Source organism: Cervus elaphus, chromosome 23 (genome assembly GCF_910594005.1).
Source record: "Cervus elaphus chromosome 23, mCerEla1.1, whole genome shotgun sequence".
NCBI lineage: Eukaryota > Metazoa > Chordata > Mammalia > Artiodactyla > Cervidae > Cervus > Cervus elaphus.
The window spans coordinates 12,068,128-12,087,414 of record NC_057837.1 but is presented as its reverse complement, the minus strand read 5'-3'; the positions used below and the strand labels follow the sequence as shown (position 1 = coordinate 12,087,414).

The 19,287-nt window shown below is 52.8% G+C and overlaps 1 protein-coding gene across 5 annotated transcripts in view; it reads right to left on the bottom strand.

Moving 5' to 3' along the window:
* The window catches only part of PFKFB3 (6-phosphofructo-2-kinase/fructose-2,6-biphosphatase 3), an 80,212-nt gene that overhangs the window by 21,058 nt on the left and 39,867 nt on the right, over window positions 1–19,287 (bottom strand). For 4 of the 5 annotated variants that reach the window (XM_043882890.1, XM_043882889.1, XM_043882892.1 and 1 more), the window contains exon 1: window positions 4,732–5,141. The exons of the other annotated variant lie outside the window; for it this stretch is intronic. In XM_043882890.1, coding sequence (XP_043738825.1) covers window positions 4,732–4,807 — 76 coding nt within the window. In that variant the 5' untranslated portion in view covers window positions 4,808–5,141. Of the gene's footprint in view, window positions 1–4,731; window positions 5,142–19,287 lie in introns of those variants that run through there. 5 annotated transcript variants of the gene reach the window in all.

The window sequence follows — 19,287 nt, the reverse complement described above, 5'->3', positions numbered from 1 at the left end:
AGCCCGGCCTTTTCATCTTCCTCTCCAACAGCTCAGGAATACGGAAGATAAGTGTATAGCTTAACACTAGGTTTTCCCCAAAGTACTTGCATGTAAGGGGATACACTGAGGTTAGAGGTAAAGAAGCAACAGTCTAAAGTCCCCGGACAGAGGCCGCACTGGCAGATTCCAATTCCAGTCCCTGCACCCTGACTGAGCGGCTAACCTCTCTGATCCACATTCCCCACTGCCTCAAGCAGGCAGGACCGCTGTCCTAGCTTACCATACTGATGCTGTACTGCAGGCTCATAAAATTAAAAAACCGATGGAAGACACTTTGCCATTGTTCCTGAAGGCTTCCCTGGTGGCTCAGCGGTAAAGAATCTGCCCGCAATGCGGGAGCAACAGGAGACACAGGTTCGATCCCTGGGTCAGGAAGATCCCCTGGAAGAGGGCATGGCAACCCACTCTAGTATTCTTGCCTGGAGAATCCCATGGACAGAGGAGCTTGGTGGGCTACAGTCCCTGGGGTCGCAAAGAGTCGGACACGACAAGCGACTCAGCACACACGTACTGCACCTCCTGTAAACTTCCTGCCACCCAGAGGCACTCCAAAATGTTAACCTCAAAAGATGCCACGTCACTTATGCTCTTCTCCTCTAAGTAGGTAGTCAGGCTTCAATACCAAGTTTCAGGGGAACTCATGGAAGACAGACAGCCGAGCTGCAGACGTAGACCGGGCCAGTGCCCAGTGGGCCTCATGCAAGTTCCATGGCAGTGTCTACGGTAACCATGGCAACCTGCTCCCCCATCGCTGCCAGGCTAGGGCAAAGGAGCTGCACAGTAAGCCATGCTGTGACGTCACCACCTGAAAAGGGCTCTCTCGGAACAGGTCCACACACTCGGCCCTGGGAGAATGGAAGGCAGGGCCGGAAAGCCACAGCAGACACCTGACTGTGGTCCACTGGACACAAACCTCCTGGGATCATTTCAGTCCAGAGAGTCTACCTGGTCCCGTGTTAGGAATCCACATGGAAGTGAGCTTGCCCCAGGGGGGTAGGGGTGGTGGTGAGATGGGCTGAGGCTCTGCAGGGCGGGAGACCCCAGATCAGCAAAACCTCTTTCCTAAACTTTTCTGGACTGTGCAGTGGATGTTGCACTCATTTACTGCTTTGCATGCACATTTTAACTCAATGCCCGATTCTCGTCCAGAGAATGGCCCTCCCAACCTGACAGGCTCTCTGCCAGCAAGGGAGGGAGGGGCGTTTCAGGCAATCAGTGGACAACATAGGAACACGGTGACTGAGAGGGCCCGGAGACAGGAGAGTTCAAAGCCAGCACTGCCTCAGGTCCCAGACAAGTCACTCGACCTCTCGGCGTCTCGGTTTTCCCTGTCTGTGAAATGCACGGAATTTTCACAAAGGTTCCCGGAGGGTGAAGCAGAAGGTAATGTGTAGGATACTTGCTACGGTGGCCTCCATCAGCCATTAGGGCTTTCTTCCATTAAAGCCAGACGCGAGGGAACCTGGACCCACAAGTGAAGGAGGTCCCCTGCATAAGCGGTAAGGGACAGACCTGGGATTCACCTTGGTCCTTCTCACCTGAAACCCCTCAAGTGCTCCTTCCTCAAAAAGTGGTTCTCAACCAGCGGCTGAACCTAAGAAGCTTTTAAAACCAGGATGCACAGGCTGCACCTGTAGCAATTCTAACTCGGAAAGGGGGAACCAGCACACATTTTTTCCAAAGTCTCCCCCACATGATTTAAATGTGAAGCCAGGGCTGAGAATCACAACTGCAGTTTATAGTGGCTGCCCACGTGATAAGGTCTGTAAGGTTTCCCCGATCTTCCCTCTTTGAGCCGGAAAACCATCAGTGGGGCTAAAGCCCCTGTGAGATGAAACCTTCTCTCAGCAGACAGTACATAGCCTGCTTTACAGATGAGGAAACCGGGTTCTGAGCAGAGAAGTGATACATGAGTTGGGACCTGCACACATAACTCTTTTCGTGATGAGAAACAAAGGATCGCTAGTTCTTGCCAGTCGAGAGTCTACTTCCTTGTCCATTCAGCTGATTCACCAAGTCAGTAAGTCTCCCTGATTTACAGTCTGCACTTGAAGGAAGCTGCAGGATTTGTAAGAAGCATTTACCATCAAGAAGGTATAGCAACCGGGCCCTGAAATGATGGGCTTCAGAGGTGGAAGTGCCACCAAATGAATCAATCTGGGGCTTCCTGTGGCTGTTTTACCGTTCTTTATACATCCACGGTCATGTTTTCTGTGTCCTCTGTTAGTTAACACATCTCAGACAGGTCTGCTGTGACCCCCAACTAGGACAGCACTTAGAAAGATGGGAACAGGTTCAGGAGGGAGAAAAATCCACCCAGTTCCCAATGCCATTAAAGAAGGGGGGAGGGGCAGGGAATGGGAAAGATGCCAGGAAGAGATACCCTCTCTCCACTATGGGAGGAGACAAATGTGACCATATAAACCCAGAAAGACACAGCTACTTAAAATAATGGCATGCAAGTAATAAATACCAGGGTGCAGATAATCTTCTAAGAAAAAAATGTAACCCCACAGCCACACACGGGCATTGCAGGGGTGGGCGGGGACAAGGGACTTAATCCATCAGCTTTAGCAACACCCCCCCAGCCCCTCACCCATCAAGCTGCAAACTGTTCCGACAGGGATTTTCAGGCAAATCTCTCATCTGCGTGCGAGACGTGCAGGCTGATAGGAACTAATGGATGGATTTCTGAAGCCCCGAGGAAAAGCGTGGCCGCACACTTGTGTCTGTCAGAAACACTCAACAAGCGGATGCCAGCCAAGCTCAGAGTCCCCCCTCCCACTCCACCCTGCTGTGGCCAGACCTCCCAGTCCTCACCCTGCTGTGAACCCCAGAGGATGACTAAATGTGAGTGTGCATTTCTATGTGCACCCATACACCTACAGGTGTTTAGAGAACCAATCTATATTTGTGTGCTCCAATGTATCAAGTGTTCTTTTATCAATATCTTTTATTCAAAAGTCAAAAAGGGTTGGGGCTCCTACTGTATCTCCCTGCTGATTTCAGGTGGGGCATTTCTCACAACGAACAGGTCTTACAGAAATATAACCAGACCATTGTCAGCCTGTTCAGTGGGTATTTAAGAGCATACCTGAAGGGGCTGGGGAGCAAGACACCTGTAAGGTTCCCCAGCGCCCAGCTACCTTGCAAAGAAGCCTAGTTGTCCTTAAGGCTTCTGTGGCCCGCTGGACCTGAGGAATCAAGCTGGTGGAGGAGCACTCTACTCCACCCCACCCCTGCCAGCATGGGGAGCACCTTGCCAGGCTCCCATCACCAGGATGTCCTAGGAGCACCCCAGGGCCAACTCTCCCCACCTCCTGGGGCAGGTCTGAGGACGGGGAGGTTACTCACACCTGGGCAAACCCCAGGGAGAGGAGCTGTCACTGCGGCCTTGGTGACCAGCCCCTGAGAAATGTGACGGCAGAGGAGGCCCACAGGCCACCTAGCGCTCGGGGGATGCCTTGAAGCCACTTGGGAGGGGTTTGCACCTGGGAGCCAGTGCTTACCTCTCAGGCATCCTGACCTGACCTGACCTGGAGCAAAATGCTCACCACTGTCTCAGCCTGTCCACCTGACATGCCCATTGGTGGTTTTGCTGGAGGAGCTGGTGTCCCCTTCAAACCTCTGGAACCACCCGTTTAAGAGGTGGCTCTCTCCCTGGCTGGGGACAGAGCCCAAGGTAAACCTTCCCAAAGTATTCACCGGCCAAGACCCGACAGGGCGGGGAAGTGAACTGTCAGCAAACTCCAAGTCCAGAGAGTGTGTGTGTGTGTGCCCGCGCGCGCACTGGCTCGCACACGTGGGAAACGCTGCCAACTGTGTAGTCCCCACCCGCAGACCCTCCCCAAAACATGCACAAAGGCTGAGTTCCAGACAACTCTCTAGGCCCCTGGCACAGGGGGCAGAGGGGGGCTCGGGGAGGCGGGGGGCGGTGCAGAGAGCAGTAAAGACAGCGAAGGGAAAGGGGAAAAAGAGAACTGAAGATAGATTAGAAATACATAGAGAGGAGGAGAAAAAGACAGAAAATGGAAATACATAAAGAAAGAGCAACACATAGACTAAGGATGGAGTGAGGGGGTGGAAGCAGAGAGAGATTGAGAGAGGAGAGAGAAACACGCGGTGGGGAAGAGGAGGCGGAAAGCGGAGAAAAGGAGGCGGGAGGGAAGGAGGGGAAGAGAGGAGAGCGGAGGTAGCGATCGACACCGAACGGCGGCTGGGACACGAGGAGGCGCGGCGGGCGCCCGGGAGAGGGGCCGGGGCCGCGGGACACGCCGGCGTCCCTTCCCACGCGTCCCCGAAACGGAGGTTCCCGGAGGCGCCCGGCGCTTCCCGCTCAGCGCGCGCGCCGTTTCCGGGTGCCTCTGCGCTTCCTTCGCGAGCCGAGCAGAGCCGAGCCGAGCGGGGTCCCACGGAGCCCTCGGGTCGGGCCACAGCGCCCCCGACGCCGGCCAGGGGAGGCGCAGCGCCGGCGCCGTGCCCGCCCCGCGCCGGAGCTGGTGGGGAGGAGCGGGGGGCGCCCGGGCCGGGACGCGGGGACGGCGCGGAGGGCGGCGCCCGGCCGGCCGAGCGCGCCGGAGGAGGGGAGCCGGCACAAAAGCGCCGGGCCGGCGCCCTCCACACAATGGCCTCTCTCCGCACACGGCGCGCCCTCCCCGGCCGCCCGGCCCCGCGCGCGTCTGCACTCACTTCTGGGCAGCGAGGGGCGGTGGTCGACCGGGATCCAGATCTTCTGCACCCGGCTCTGAGTCAGTTCCAAGGGCATCTTCCCAGCCGAGGCTCGGCGGCCCTCCGCCCCTTCTGAAGAATTCAGACTTGGGGAGGAGAGCGGCCTGGCGACCCCCGAAACAAAGGGGGGCGAGGGTGCGTGCGCGAAAGCGCGGCTTTTTGGAAACGTGCTTTGTGCTAAATCACGGACGCTCGCCTGGGGCGCGAGGCTCCCCAAGCGCTGCGAGAGGGACGCGGGGCTGGGGCGGCACCCACGGCTCCCGCGGGGCTGGGATGCTCCGAGCGCAGTGACAGCCGCGGTCCTCGTGCGCCGGCTAGAGCCCGTGCGGTCCTCGCCCGCTGGCCTCCTCTCCGGCTCTGCCGGACGCCCAGCGCGCCGCCCTGGCTTTTAAGACAGCCACGCACACGTCACCCTGGGGCGGGGACGCATTCCTCGGGTTCCAGCCCCCTTTCACGTGGAAGGAGGGTGGCTCAGCCTGCTGGCGCCCCCTGCAGACCGGCGACGCCGACTCAAATAACACCCTAAACGAGCCCTGGCTGAAGGTGCCAGCCACTTCGTGAGCCTCCTCCTATCATTCCCTAAAAACGCCCTGCACAGCTTCCCAGAATAACCACTGCAGCTGTGCTGGGAGGAGAGAAACGGCACCGTCCGGTGTGGTCCGTGGAGCCCTGCAAGAGAATCACCTGGAATGCTTACTGCATCCTAAAGACTCGGCCTCTTTGGGAATGGGACCCACATACTGTGCATTTTTAACATGTATTCCGGGCCAGGCATGGTCACAGTGAAGACAGAGGTTTAGGGTTAAAGGTTGGAATAAAGTTAAGAGGGGACGGGGTGTGTGTCTCTGCTACCCTAGACGGAGGCCAAAGGGAGGTCGCTGAGAGCGCCCGTGGGGTCACTCCTTGCCGGAACTGCTCCCTAATAATATCCGTCTCAGCCGCCACGGCCCTGGCGCCACCCCAGGAGAGGGGGCTTCCTTGGCCCTTGGTCCTCACTCTGCTCAATTTCCTGAATTTCTTAGAAACCCTGACCTGTGCTGAACACTGCTCCCCAAAAGCCAGCGCCTAAGACCTGGAACCGGGGTTCCCAGAATGCTGGGCACAAGGAGCGGGCGGGAAAGACCCGGGGGCTGGACCAAAATGGAACGTGGCATCTTGGTTTTCACGGTCACCGTTTACAATATTTTCGATATACTTTTATTTCTCCTAGTAGAAGAGTAAATAAAACTGGATCCTATTCTGATCTGAAATTGATTACCTGACAAAAGTCCGTAATAACTATTGGGAGGCGGCACCTTGATTGTGCAAACCCCTAAAATTCGTGCCCTGTAACCCGCACAGCCCTACTGCACGTCTTCCTCGCCAGTTTTTGCTGTGTGTGTCCCTCCGTATCCCTGGTTCTCGAGGCTTTGCATCAGCTGGGGACATATGGCAGTAGTGAGGTCAGGTCCGTGGCCGCCCTGTGAAGATCTGGGGTGCGGGGAGCGGGGGGATGCCTCCCTCGCAGGGCATTCACTTGGATGTGACTTTGGCACGCGACGCCTCGGTGCGCAGCGCTGCGCTGCACAGGCGCATCCCTCCGCTGGGGCTGCGCGGTGATTGGAAGGAGGCGGCGCTCGCCGAAACCCACACAGCCGCGGAACAGTCTGCGCAGAGGCTGCCACACGTCGCTCACGTACCGCATGGCTCGGCTGGGAAGGCGCCCGCTCCCAGGCGGCGGGCAAGCCGCTCCTGCCTGCCCGCCCCGCCCCGCCGCGCCTCCCCCTTCCTCGCACCCCAGCTCTCCCAGAGGCAGGAGCTCCGAACCATCCCCCAGCCCCACGCCCACCCCCACCCCGGGCACTCCTCCAGTCCAGGCAGCCCCCTCCCCCAGCGCAGAGCGTCCAGCGCTACCCACCGGGCGGGGACGTACCCTCAACCCCCCTCCCTTCGCACACCGACCCCCCACTCCAGGCTCCTCACTAGCACGAGCCCGAGCATCCTCACTTTCCCCCACCCTAGCCCGCCCAGGGGTCTGGATCTCCCATTGTCGTCCACCGGGGGGTACCCTCGACCCCTTGGCCCCCGCACCCCGACTCCCATTCGGGGCACCCCACTCGCCTGAGCGTCCCCCACTCTCCCCGCTCCCCAGCCCGGGGAGGAGCTTCGCCCACCGAAACAGCGCCCTTGACCGCCTCCCCCCTCCCCGCCCCTCCTCCCTCTCCCGAGCCCCTGCCCTCCTCCCTTCCTCCGCTTTGCTGACTGCCTGGTTTCGGCGCTTGGGCAGCTGTTCAGAAACCCGAGTGCGCTGCATTCGGACTTGTTTTTCTGCACTGGGAGCAAATGCCAGAGATGACACCCTAGATCGCCCCAGGGAGAGTCCCACTCCACTCCAGAAGTAAGAGCGGGCTGATCCAAAGAGGAAAACAGCAGGGAGGGCGCACCGGCACCCTGCCCCCAGCTGCTTGGTCCAGGGCGCCCCGGCTGCACCTCTACATGTTTGCACACTCGTCTCTCCCTGAGGACCCAGAATACCTGTGTGCTTGCTATTGCCCACCGATTTTTTTTTGCACAGGCTGAAGGACAGGGCAAAGCTGGGGTGGCATTCTTCCACCCTCCAAGCTTGCAGGCAACTGTGTGTTTCCGAGCAGAGGGAGAGCAGGCCACAGAAGTGCACTGACAGTGTGTCTTTAATTTCCCTGTCTGGATCATGTGCCTGACCAGGGCCCAGCTCCCAGGGCACAAGGCAGTGACATTCCTCCAAGCTTCTAGCTAAGCATTCACACCCCACACCCAGACCTGGCGCCTTCGCTGCCTGGGTGTCCATAATGCCTTAGAGCAGAGACCCAGTTCTAGCTCATCATCACCTCCCTCACCTGATGGAGGCTGGCACATGGAAGTTTCGCATAATCCTTCTCCCACTTCTTAAATAAAAGTGCAAAGAAACTGGGAGAGAGTGGGGGACTAGGTCGAACTCACACTTTAAATAGCGTTCTTCTGGAAGATAATGTTGCTTCTCTGCAAGTCCATTTACAAACAAGCCAAGCGCATCTGAACTAGAGAATGGACTGGTCCAGAGGCAACTGGTTTAGTCATCCACCTCTTTCCCTAGTTCTGCTAACAACCTCAGCTATATCCAACCATCTATAGCTTTGACCCAATCTGGCGATCAGGGATGCCGTCTTTCAGAAAAGGCAGCCGAGAATGTAAAAATCCCTTTAATCCGATGATATTTTTACAAACAGGACAGCTTCAAGGATTGGGGGGAGTAGAATTTGATGACATGGTCTACAAGGAATCATCCAGATTATTCAATCATCCTTTTAAATGACTAAAGGGAAGTTTAGAAATTAGAGGAGTCAGAACCGGGCCAGAGGTCAAGGACCACAGCCAGTTAGGAACTTTTTTCCCTTACTTGACACAGACATCTCCCAAGGGACTTGTGATGGCCACAGCCTGACTCCGGGGTGCTGAGCGGAGTTATGATGAGGGGAGTAGAGTGCACCGTGACTCAGATCATCTCACCCAGACCACAGCCGAGAAAGCCCTTCATGTGCGGTATGGCCTGCTTCTAAGTCGCTTCAGTCGTGTCCGACTCTGTGCGACCCCACAGACGGCAGCCCACCAGGCTTCGCCATCCCTGGGATTCTCCAGGCAAGAACACTGGAGTGCATTGCCATTTCCTTCTCCAATGCATGAAAGTGAAAAGTGAAAGTGGTCCCTCAGTCATGTCCAACTCTTGGCGACCGCATGGACTGCAGCCCACCAGGCTCCTCCGTCCATGGGGTTTTCCAGGCAAGAGTACTGGAGTGGGTTGCCATTGCCTTCTCTGATGGCCTGCTGAGGTGCTTATTTATAGAGGAGAATTCCTTAGCTGGGTCCAGACTCAGAAAGAGTGGTAGGGCTGGGTTTTCTCTATGACCTCTCTCTTCTCAGTTCCCTCTGCCAGCCAAGGTCATCTAACCACCTCCCCCCCACCCCCACCACCACCCCAGACACTCCTGTAACCACAGCAAAAAAGCAATGCCATTTGCACAATGGTGAGCGACTGAACCAGATTTAAACACTGAAATGGTGCTAGAACCCACCTTCTCCCCAGCGAGAGGAGACAGAACAAGCTCTGGCAGGTAGTGAGCAATCAGATATTGTTAATTAGACACAGTGTCGTCATTTGCTCCTGTGAACAATCCAGTGTCTGAGAGGGTGAAGAGAGACACCAAACAGAAGACTGAAATCAGTCCTTACCTCATCCAAAGAAAGGGGAGAGGACTTTAAAATATATATATATATATATATATATAATGTCACTCATACATGAATAGGAATGCAGATACAGAGATCCACACTATGCAAATTCAACGAGTTGAAAACCCAGTTCAAAACTGCACATGGGGGTTTACAGCAGCTTCGTTCATCATCGCCCAAAGGTAGAAGCAGCCAAGATGTCCATCAGCAGGTGAAAGGATAAATAAACCGTGATGTCTCCAGACAATGGGATATTATTTAGTGCTAAAAAGAAAGGAGCTGTCAAGTCACAACAAAGACATGGAGGAACAGTAAGTACACATTCCTAAGTGAAAGAAGTCAATCTGAAAAGGCTACAGACTATGATTCCAACTCTATGAAATTCTGGAAAAGGTACAGTTACGGTAAAAAGATGAATGGTTGCCAGGGGTTAGGGAAGAAAGAGTGATAAACAGGTAAAGTACAAGGGATTTTTAGGGCTGTTACACTGTTCTGTATATTACAGTGATGGATATGTGTCTTTATATATCTGTCCAAACTCATTAAATATACAACACCAAGAGTGAACCCACAGTAAACGGTAGACTTTGGGTGATGATAACGCCTGCCACTGCAGGAGACACAGGAGATGAGGGTTCGATCCCTGGGTTGGGAAGATCCCCTGGAGGAGGAAATGGCAACCCACTCCAGTATTCCTGCCTGGAAAATCCCATGGACAGAGAAGCCTGGTAGGCTAGTCCATGGGTTTGCAAAGAGTCAGACACGACTGAGCACACAACAGCAGCAGTAGATGTGTCCGTGTAGGTTCAGCCTTAGTAACCATGTACCATCTGGTGAATGATGTTGATAACAGCGGACACTGTGCATGGGTGGAGGTGGGGGGTACTTGGGAAAAGTCTGTACATTCCTCTCAATTTTGCTGTGAATCTAAAACTGCTCTGAAAATAAAGTCCAGTTTTTAAAAATCATTTATTTTTCTACAACTGTCATATACATGTTTCTCCAAATGAGAGGACTTACTCATCTCATTATGAGGTACCAGGACACTTAAATGTGGCCACAGCCTGGCTCTTGGTGAAGAGTCACAACTGAAGTCCTACTGAACGAGCAAGTTTCCTTTCCTTCTGCCCAGCCCTTGTTCCTCCACTTCCTGCAGGCCTTTCCTCTTCTGAAGGCACACCCGTGACCTAGGGACCACACTCTTAAAACTGCCCTGGGTGTTTCAAGCAGGCATTGCATCAGGCTCCTGCTCTGAGAGTATCTGACACTCCCTGCCAACCTCTTCACCCAGTATCGAGACAGATGTCATGTGTGTGTATGGAATCTGGAGAGATGGTACTGGTGAACCCGTTTGCAGGGCAGCACTGGAGATGCAGACATAGATAACAGACTTGAGGGGGGAGGAGGGGGGGACAAGCTAAGAGAGTAGCATGGAAACAGATACATTACCGTATGTAAAATAGACAGCCAGTGACACAGAGCGCTCAACCCAGGGCCCTGCAACCACCTAGAGGGGTGGGATGGGGTGGGAGATGGGAAGGAGGTTCAAGAGGGAGTGGACATTTGTATACCTGTGGCTGATTCATGTTGATGTGTGGCAGAAACCAGCACAATATTGTAAAGCAATTATCCTCCAATTTAAAAAAAGTTTTTAAAGCATTCCTTTGTGTGTGCTTTTAAAAATCAGACATTCCAAAAAAAAATCAGATATTCTGTGGTCTATTTCACCATTTGGTACCAACAATCAGTTTCCTGGATTTGATATTTTTCTGCTGTCATAGGAGATGTCACCATAAGAGGAAGCTGGGTGAAGGGTTCATGGGACTCTATGTGCTATTTTGTAACTTCTCGTATTTCAAAAGAAAAAAAGTTCTTTAAAAACACCCCAGATTTTAAATTGGTGATCACTCAGTTTGCCGAAATTCTGGAGAAAAAATAGAAAGACAAAAGCATAGACAGTCTGTGCTCAGGCGCTTCAGTCATGTCTGACTCTTTGCGACCCCCTGGACTGTAGTCTGCCAGGCTCCTCTGTTCATGGGATTCTAGACAATACAGACCAAGGCATGAAGGGAGAGGGGAACTGGCAGAAAGGGAGCCAGGACTCGTGATTTGCATGTGTTCCTAACACTTTGCTTCTTGCAAATGACGCACATATATAAACAAAATTTGCACAAATCCCACACCTGCAGAAAAGGGAAATCAACCTCAAGCTGTTTTACTTTGGTGGAGGGGGGGCGATGATTCTGTTTACAGGCTTTGTGTAGATCATGGGGAGAGTATCAGTGGGTTTGCAGTCTTTGCAGGCAAGACATGAAACAAAGAGGAGACCCAAGCGGAGGTCAGCTGAGGGCTCCCAACGACCGTGCCAAACCTGTTTTCCTGGAGGGGAAAGCGGACACAGACCAGCAAGCAGCTCGCTGTCCTCCTCCTGGTACATTTGACAGATGCTCACAAGCAGGAGCTGCCAGTCAGATCCTGCACCGAACAGGCTGCGCTGGAATCGCAACCATCTCGGGTCCAGCCAGGAAGAAGCGGCAGGTGATCAACCAGCTCATCACAGTGCTGCGTGCTCCGTCTCACGCCGAGCATGACAAAGAAAGATCTCCCATGCCCACGAGCTTGTAATCGAAGATCAGAGTGCGAAATGGCCACAAAATAGAATACAAGTAGGGAACTGAGAGACAGGTGTTGGGTAAGGTAAGATCATGCCGAATGCAGGCTCAGGGTAAAAAGTTCACGTTGGCAGAATACGGAGAGTTTGCATGGACTTGGGGCAGATGGGCTGGGAATTTCGTATCCACCTTATCGTCCTATAGCGTTTCTCTGCCAAGTCCAAGAGTACACACGGGTGAAAGTCAGTATCTCTCGGTTGTTCCCATATGAAACAAGCATTCACTGACAGCAGCTGTCCTGGGGGCACCAAAGTCAAATGAGACGTGGTCCTTGTCAGAAATATGGATTCATTTTTGAATTTCATAGTGTCCCCAACACACACACACACACAGACGGACACACAGAAATACACAGACACACACTCTCCTACCTTTTCCCCTTAGAGTTAATGAAAACCAAGGCTTACAAATATGACTTCCTTGTAATAACATAGCTATTAATAATAAGCCAAGGAATAAAAAAATATCTGGCTAGGCTGGTATTCTTTCAAGTGTCACCCAATTAAATTACTTTCCAACTAGAACATTCAGTTTCCTTCTCAATAACAATGCCAACAACAAAACTTTGGATCCAAGTGGTTTCTATGACAATGTCTACATTACCTACTATTTGGATATAACGAGGAAATAAGAAGCGTCTTAAGAAACTATTATGAAGATTAATAACTAAAAACTCCCAAATAAGCCTATACTGTAAAGTGCTCCTTAGCATATGAAGACAGAGTAACCCCCCCAAAGAGTCCCAGCACTCACACCTAACAGTGTCCCCTTCTTAAAAGGCTAATAGTTGCCACCACAGCAGAGACAATTTAAAAAGAAATAACTATTTCACAAAATCAAAGTGAGTCAGCATTAAACAATTCTTTTAAAGAGGTGGAGGAGGGAGGCTTTGAGCTCTTTGTGCACTTCGCAAAGGTTTTAAGATGTCCTAATAAAAGCAAAGAGGAAAAGAAATATCCTACTTCTCGAAAACTATTCAAACTCTTTGATGAGCTCCACATTTCTATGGTTGATAAGGTATCTTTGTGGCCAGGCTGTCAAGAGCATGACATCGCTGTGGCTCCAGGGCAGTGCGGGCCCACAGGAGCAACCACTGTGGCTAAAGGTTTTCCAGTCTTGACAAGAACCAGGAGGAGCTAAAGGCCGCGCTGGGTCCCAGTCAACCTCTGCAGCACAGACACCGTCGCTTCAGCGCATCGTGCTGTGACAAGCTGGCAGACGGTCCACATTCCGTGTCGTATCCTGCATCTTCAGTCGCCCTCCCAGGTTTGTGGAGTAAGAAGCATCCAAGTGGAGACACACAGAGGAAGGCGCTGGGCTGGGATCCAGATTCAGGGAGAAGGCAGGTGGGTGCAACACACAGCCAGGTGGGCAGAGAGTGGGGCACGGGGGGCAGACAGGGGGCACCTTGTGGACCATCAGGACAACTAGCTCCTGTTCTAAAATAGAGGAAGACCCCACTGGACACTGAGAAGGAGGAGCAAGAAGTCGGGAGGGACCTTCTTTGTAATCCTGGCTGTTTCCACCCCAAGTGTAGAGTGGAGCTGGGCTGGTGGCAGGTACCCACAGCACCAGCTATCTGCACGCATGTTTGGTTAAAGGCTGGCCTCTGGTAATGGTGTTAGGGACAGGTTATAATAGGCAGGCAACAGTCTTAGGACCCTGAGATAAGGTTCAGAGTCTCTGCTCAGGGTTTGTAAGGAAGATAGGGTGAGGGGGACCTCAAGAGACAGGCCCCCCTGCGTGGAGATGATGGTTTCAAACGACTTGGTTCTCAATTTCTCCTTCACTCCTTCCCCACACAGCGTTTATCCTAAGAGGAGGGCAGGCCAGAAAACTTTTTTTCTGGAAAATTCATCTCAAAGGCATGAAAACAAGAGGCGGCGGGGTGCAGCAGGAAAAGATCGGGGTGCTAGAACCCTAAGTGGATGTAGGGACTTATAACCATACCATAGGATGCAGGTTAAAGGGCCCTCAAATCCTGAAAAAGTTGCCGTCTGCAGTGAGGATGAACTGATGGGTAATCCTGGAAAATTCCATGGACTGTATAGTCCTTGGGGTCGCAGAGCTGGACATGACTGAGCAACTTTCACTTTTGACTGCTGGGAGCCTCATCTGACAGGCTGTCTCGGCTCTGCGAGCAGCCACGACAGGGACCCTCCAGGCACGAACCCCTACAACTCCCCTTATCTTTCCTCACAGACAACCCACTGGCGAGCAGACCAGAACATTCTATCCTGCCCAGCAGCTCCGGTCCTCCTAGAAAAGTACAAAGTGAGCAATCTAGTTTAAAGACCATTCTCTCACCAGTTTGGTTTGTGACTTGGTCTCCCTAAGCTCCACCATCACTGGTTGCACTAACGTCCAACTTCTAAAGAGGAAAATCTGGGGACCAGACACTGGGCCACAGGGAACCCCCCGCCACACACACAGACACAGGGAGGGCCACCCATTTCTCTCTGATACCAGCCTTGTTTCTTTTCATCATAATCATGGAAGCGTGCCCTGGAACACTTTGTGACTCTATTTCTTGCCAGAAGAGTTTCCCAATGGCAATATTTTATTAGACACAAACACAAAACAAGGAGAGGTTGAAGAAGCAATCCAGAAGAGTAGTAAGAGCCAGATAAACTGAGGCAGCAGCTCTGGGTCCACTCACCGTGGAGCAGGGGAAACGACGACAGCTACTGATCCCTAAGTGCCCCCTACCCGGATGTCTCCTGAGGGTCTGCTAGGACCTGCATGACACTCTCTTCCAAATCACAGATGGAGAAGAAACAGGCAAAACCCCACCTGTGCCATAAGAAAAGGGCTGTGTGACTTTTGGCAGGTGAAAGATTTCCAGAACACATCACTGGATAAACTGAGGATAAGTTAGACAACTTGGGAATTTTTCTTTTTTCCCTAGTTCAGGCTGTTTCCTCATCAGCAAGAAAGCTATCACTTGGCCATTAGTCATGGTGGATGAAGAGGCCAGACGGATGCCAGGGACAGTGTGAAATACCAGGACAGTGTGCAAACACCAGGACAGCTAAAAGACAAACAATGGACTTTCCCAGTGGTCCAGTGGTTAAGAATCTGCCTGTGAATGCAGGGGACACGGGTTCGATCCCTGGTCCAGGAGGATTCCACATGTCGAGGGGCAACCACAAGTACTAAAGCCTACACTCAAGAGCCCATGCTCCACAAGAGAGTAGCCCCCACTCACTGAAACTAGATAAAGCCTGCACAGAGCAACCAAGACCCAGAGCAGCCAAAAAGAAATAGTTAAAAAAAAAAAAAAAAACCTCAATCAGTCTGGCAGCCCTTCTCTGCCCAAAGGCAAGCTCACAACAGCACAGTTGCCTGTTGTGGCTTGAGGAAGGCCAGAGCCACCTGGATACAGAGGGCTGGGCCTGGAATCCGCACCCAGACACTTAAGCACTGCTCTCTGGGGACAGGGTACACACCGTGCCTGCCCCTCCTCTGCCTTCGATTCCCTCAGTGCCAGTCACCCCTCTATGTAAAAAGGCAGTGGGTCTAGCAGTGTTTTTCACAAGAGCCAAAAGTTCAAGTATCCATCAAGAGAGGAATGGAAACACAAAACGTGGTCCATCCATACAATGGGATATTACTCAGCCTTGAAAAGGAAGGAGGTACTGATACATACTGCAACATGGATAAACCTTGAGGACCTTACATATATGCTGCTGTTTAGTGGCTATGTGGTGTCCAACTCTTTGCAACCCCATCGCCTGTAGCCCACCAGGCTCCTCTGCCCATGGGGTTTCCAGGTAAGAATACTGGAGTGGGTGGCCAGTTCCTTCTTCAACATATGTGTCTAGGGGAACTCATATGAGTTTTTGTGTTCCCCTAAAACTCACATGCTGAAGCCCTGACCCCTAGTACCTCTCAATGTGCCTGTATTTGGACATAGGGTCTTTAAAGGAGCAATTAAGTTAAATGAGGCCATTAGAATGGACCCTCATCTGACCTGACTAGAGTCTCTACAAGAAGAGGAGTTTGGACATCCAAAGAGCTAACCTGGTGTGTGCCCACAGAAAAAAGGCCCTGTGAGTGCAAGGAGGCCTCAGGAGAAACCAGACCTCCTCTCAGATTCCAGCCTCTGGAACCGTGAGAAAACAAGTGTCTGTTGTTGAAGTCGCCCCACCGGTGGTATTTCGTTATGGCAGCCGGAGCAAACTAATACAGTTATGCTCGATGAAAGAAGCCAGACACAAAGGGTCGTGCCATGTATAATTCCATCAGTGGGAGCTCTCCAGAACAGGTGGGTCCACACAGACAGAAAGCAGATGGCTGATTGCCAGGGGCTGGAGAGACCAGGGGTGACTAATGGGGATGCAGCTTTCTTTGCGGGTGATGATCACCTTTTGGGACTGGATGGGGTGCTGGTTGCACTGTACTGTGAATAAATTGTAGTAAATGCCATGGACTGTGTGCTTTACGATGGTTCATTTTGGAATTTCCCTGGTGGTCTAGTGGTTAAGACTCTGTGCTCCTAATGCAGTGGGGAGTGGTTTCGATCCTTGGTCCGGGGAGCTAGGATCCCACATGCTGCATGGCACGGCCAAGATAAATCTCGCTGTAAAACCGTTCATTTTACATTGTGTGAATTTCAGCACAATTAAAAAAAGAAAAAGACAGCGGAAAAGGGCTGATCGAGAGAGACCTGAAAAATGAAAACATTAAATCTGTTAAAGTTACAACAAGGTGGTCAACAAGACAGAGAAGAGGATGATAGAGAGACCAGGAAAAAGCAAGTTTTGGAGAACGGAGGTGAGCAGCAAGGACAGGGTCAGCCCAGAACTCTGCATCCACAGCCCGGTCCGCACCCGCCAACTGGCAGCCTTCGCCCTTTTGCCCCCTACCCGGCTCCCCCAGCTTCAACAACACGGGGAGGGAAGAGGAGAGAGCAGGAGACTGAACGAGTCACCTCACATCGGGGGGCGTGAGCTGCTGTACCTGAGCGGGCTTGCTTGGCAATGCATCGGGGTCAACGCTTAACCTAAACCACGGGGTTTTCATATGAAACGTGCACAGCAGGGACTCGGCACATAGCAGGTTCCGGACTTCCCATCCAAGAGTTCTGTGAAAAGTGAGACTTCCCCTTTCTCCAGACCCTGAATCTCTCCCTGAACTCTCAGCCAGGTGGTGCCATCTAAGCCAGAGAATGGGTTTCCCTGACTCCTTCTTCTTCCCCACCCCATCCGGCTCAGCGACATCCACCTGTAGCTGGGAGGTTCTGCCACTTCCTGTAACAGTCAAGGTTCTCCTAAGAAACGGATTTGTACATATGCATGTGTGTACGCATGTATGTAGATATGTGTGCGTGTGTGTATGTACATGCATAGGTATGTATGTGTGTAGCTAAGTGTGTGTGTCAGGGGGGCTTCCTAGGTGGTACTAGTGGTAAAGAACCCACCTTGCCAATGCAGGAGACATAAAGGGTTGCAGATTCCATCCCTGGATCAGGAAGATCCCCTGGAGGAGGAAATGGCAACCCACTCCAGTATTCTTCCCTGGAGAATCCCATGGACAGAGGAGCCTGGTGGGCTACAGTCCATGAGGTTGCAAAGAGCCGCACATGATTGAAGTGACTTGGCACACACTCGTGTGTATGTAGATATGTATGTGTGTATATATGTATGTATATGTGTGTTTATGTATGTATAAAAGGAAACTCATTACACGATTTTGGAGGCCGAGAGGTCCCACCATCTGCTGTCTGCAGGCTGGAGACCCAGGAAAGCAGGTGGGATTCACTCAAGAACCAGGAGCTCTGACATCCGAAGTCCAAGGACAGGATGGACGTCCTGACTCATACCAAGAGAGTGGGTTCACCCTTCCTCCATATTTCTGTTCCATCCAGGCCCTCACCAGACAGCATGGCACCCACCACCTTGGGAAGGCCCATCTGCTTTCCTTAGTCCACTGAGTCAAATGCAACTTCACCAGAAACATTCATACACACCCAGAAATCGAATTTTAACCAGCTGCCCAGGCACCCCTTGGCCCAGTCAGGTCAAGACATAAAATGAGCCGTCACACACCCCAGGAGCCACTCTTCCATCATCCTTCAAGGCAGAACCCCTGTTTTAGCTAAACGATCTCCCAGCTGAAAGATGGTTTTCAGAGGAGCAGGTGAGCTGTGGCTGAGAGGTGGAGGTGGGGCCACTCCGCCGCCCGCGCCTGGCGCCCCCTCTCCTTCTGTACAGCTCCCCTCCAGCCCTCCACACCCTGCCCCCCGAGGCCCCGAGCCGCTCCCGCGAGGCCTCAGCTCAAACCTGTGGCTTCCGGCTGGTCGTCCTATTATTAGATGAGCTGCTGGCCAGTCATTCTGTCCACCCAGCCAAACATCCTTTCCTGCCACTCCCCCGCCCCGGTTCTCTCTGTGCCGCCTGCCCCGTCCTCCAGAGCAGACGCCCGCCCACCCTCCAACACAGCCGAGCAGCCAGTGGGCTCCCATGAGACGCGGACTCCTTAAGTTCAGAAGCCCACTCCTGGGCTTCAGAGCAGCGTGAACAGTTTTCCACGGCACACAGCGATGCCAACTGAGAGACCAAATGGGCCCCAGGACGTGAGAGGAGTGGGGTTCTAGGCAGGAGGGAATGCTGAGTGACACCATGAGACTTAGGGTCAGTACTGCGGCCAGGATCTCAAAATGACTGGCAAAAAGCAATTCTGGGAAACCTCTCCGACGCTTACCCTGTGGGTGTGAGGGGCACAGAAGAGACTGGGGGCTAGGGGGCATGGGCTGGGTGGGGGCTGGGAGCCTGGACCCCGCTCCAAACCTGTCCATACCAGTCATGGCACTGCCCTCTCTGGACCCCAGTTCCCTCCTCTGCCCATGAGCTGTTGAAATGGCCTCAAAGCATCTCCTCCACTCCTCCAAGGATTCTAACTGTTCTCAATGAAACAGATAGAAACTGGATGCTAATTACTAGACCAGAAACACTTGAAAGAGGGACAGCTGTGCAGGCGTGCACCACCAAAGCCTGCCACCGTGTCAGGCACACAGGGCGTCTTCGTATATTGGGTGAAGGAAGAGTGGATTTGCAGCGACTCTTCGTGGCTCACATCACGGGCCAGAAGTAGCCTCCGTAAGTGTTCCGGGAACCCCAGCTCGGAGGGGGCCAGAGCGCCAGTCACCCTGGCTCATCTGGAAAATGAGGATAATCACCGCCCGGCTACCGCAAGAGACGGCTGAGGGGATCAAGGCAGATACGACTAAATGCGCTTGTGGAAACACTGAGGGACTCAAAACAAAGATTAGCATTTTCTGAATCATCCAGGCCCACCCCAGGGTCGCAGCTGAGGTGTCTGAACAGACCTCCTCTGCTCTTGAGGCTCTGTGCTCTGGTCTCCAACCCCTGGTTTCCTTAAAACACACACACACACTCATACACACATACACTCACACACACACACACCTCACACACACACTCACACATACACACACTCTCACACACACATACCTCATACACACCCACACACACCTCACAGACACCCACACACATACATACACACATACCTCATACACACACACACAAACACACCCATACATACACACTCTCCCACATACACACACATTCACACACTTACACATATACACTCATACACA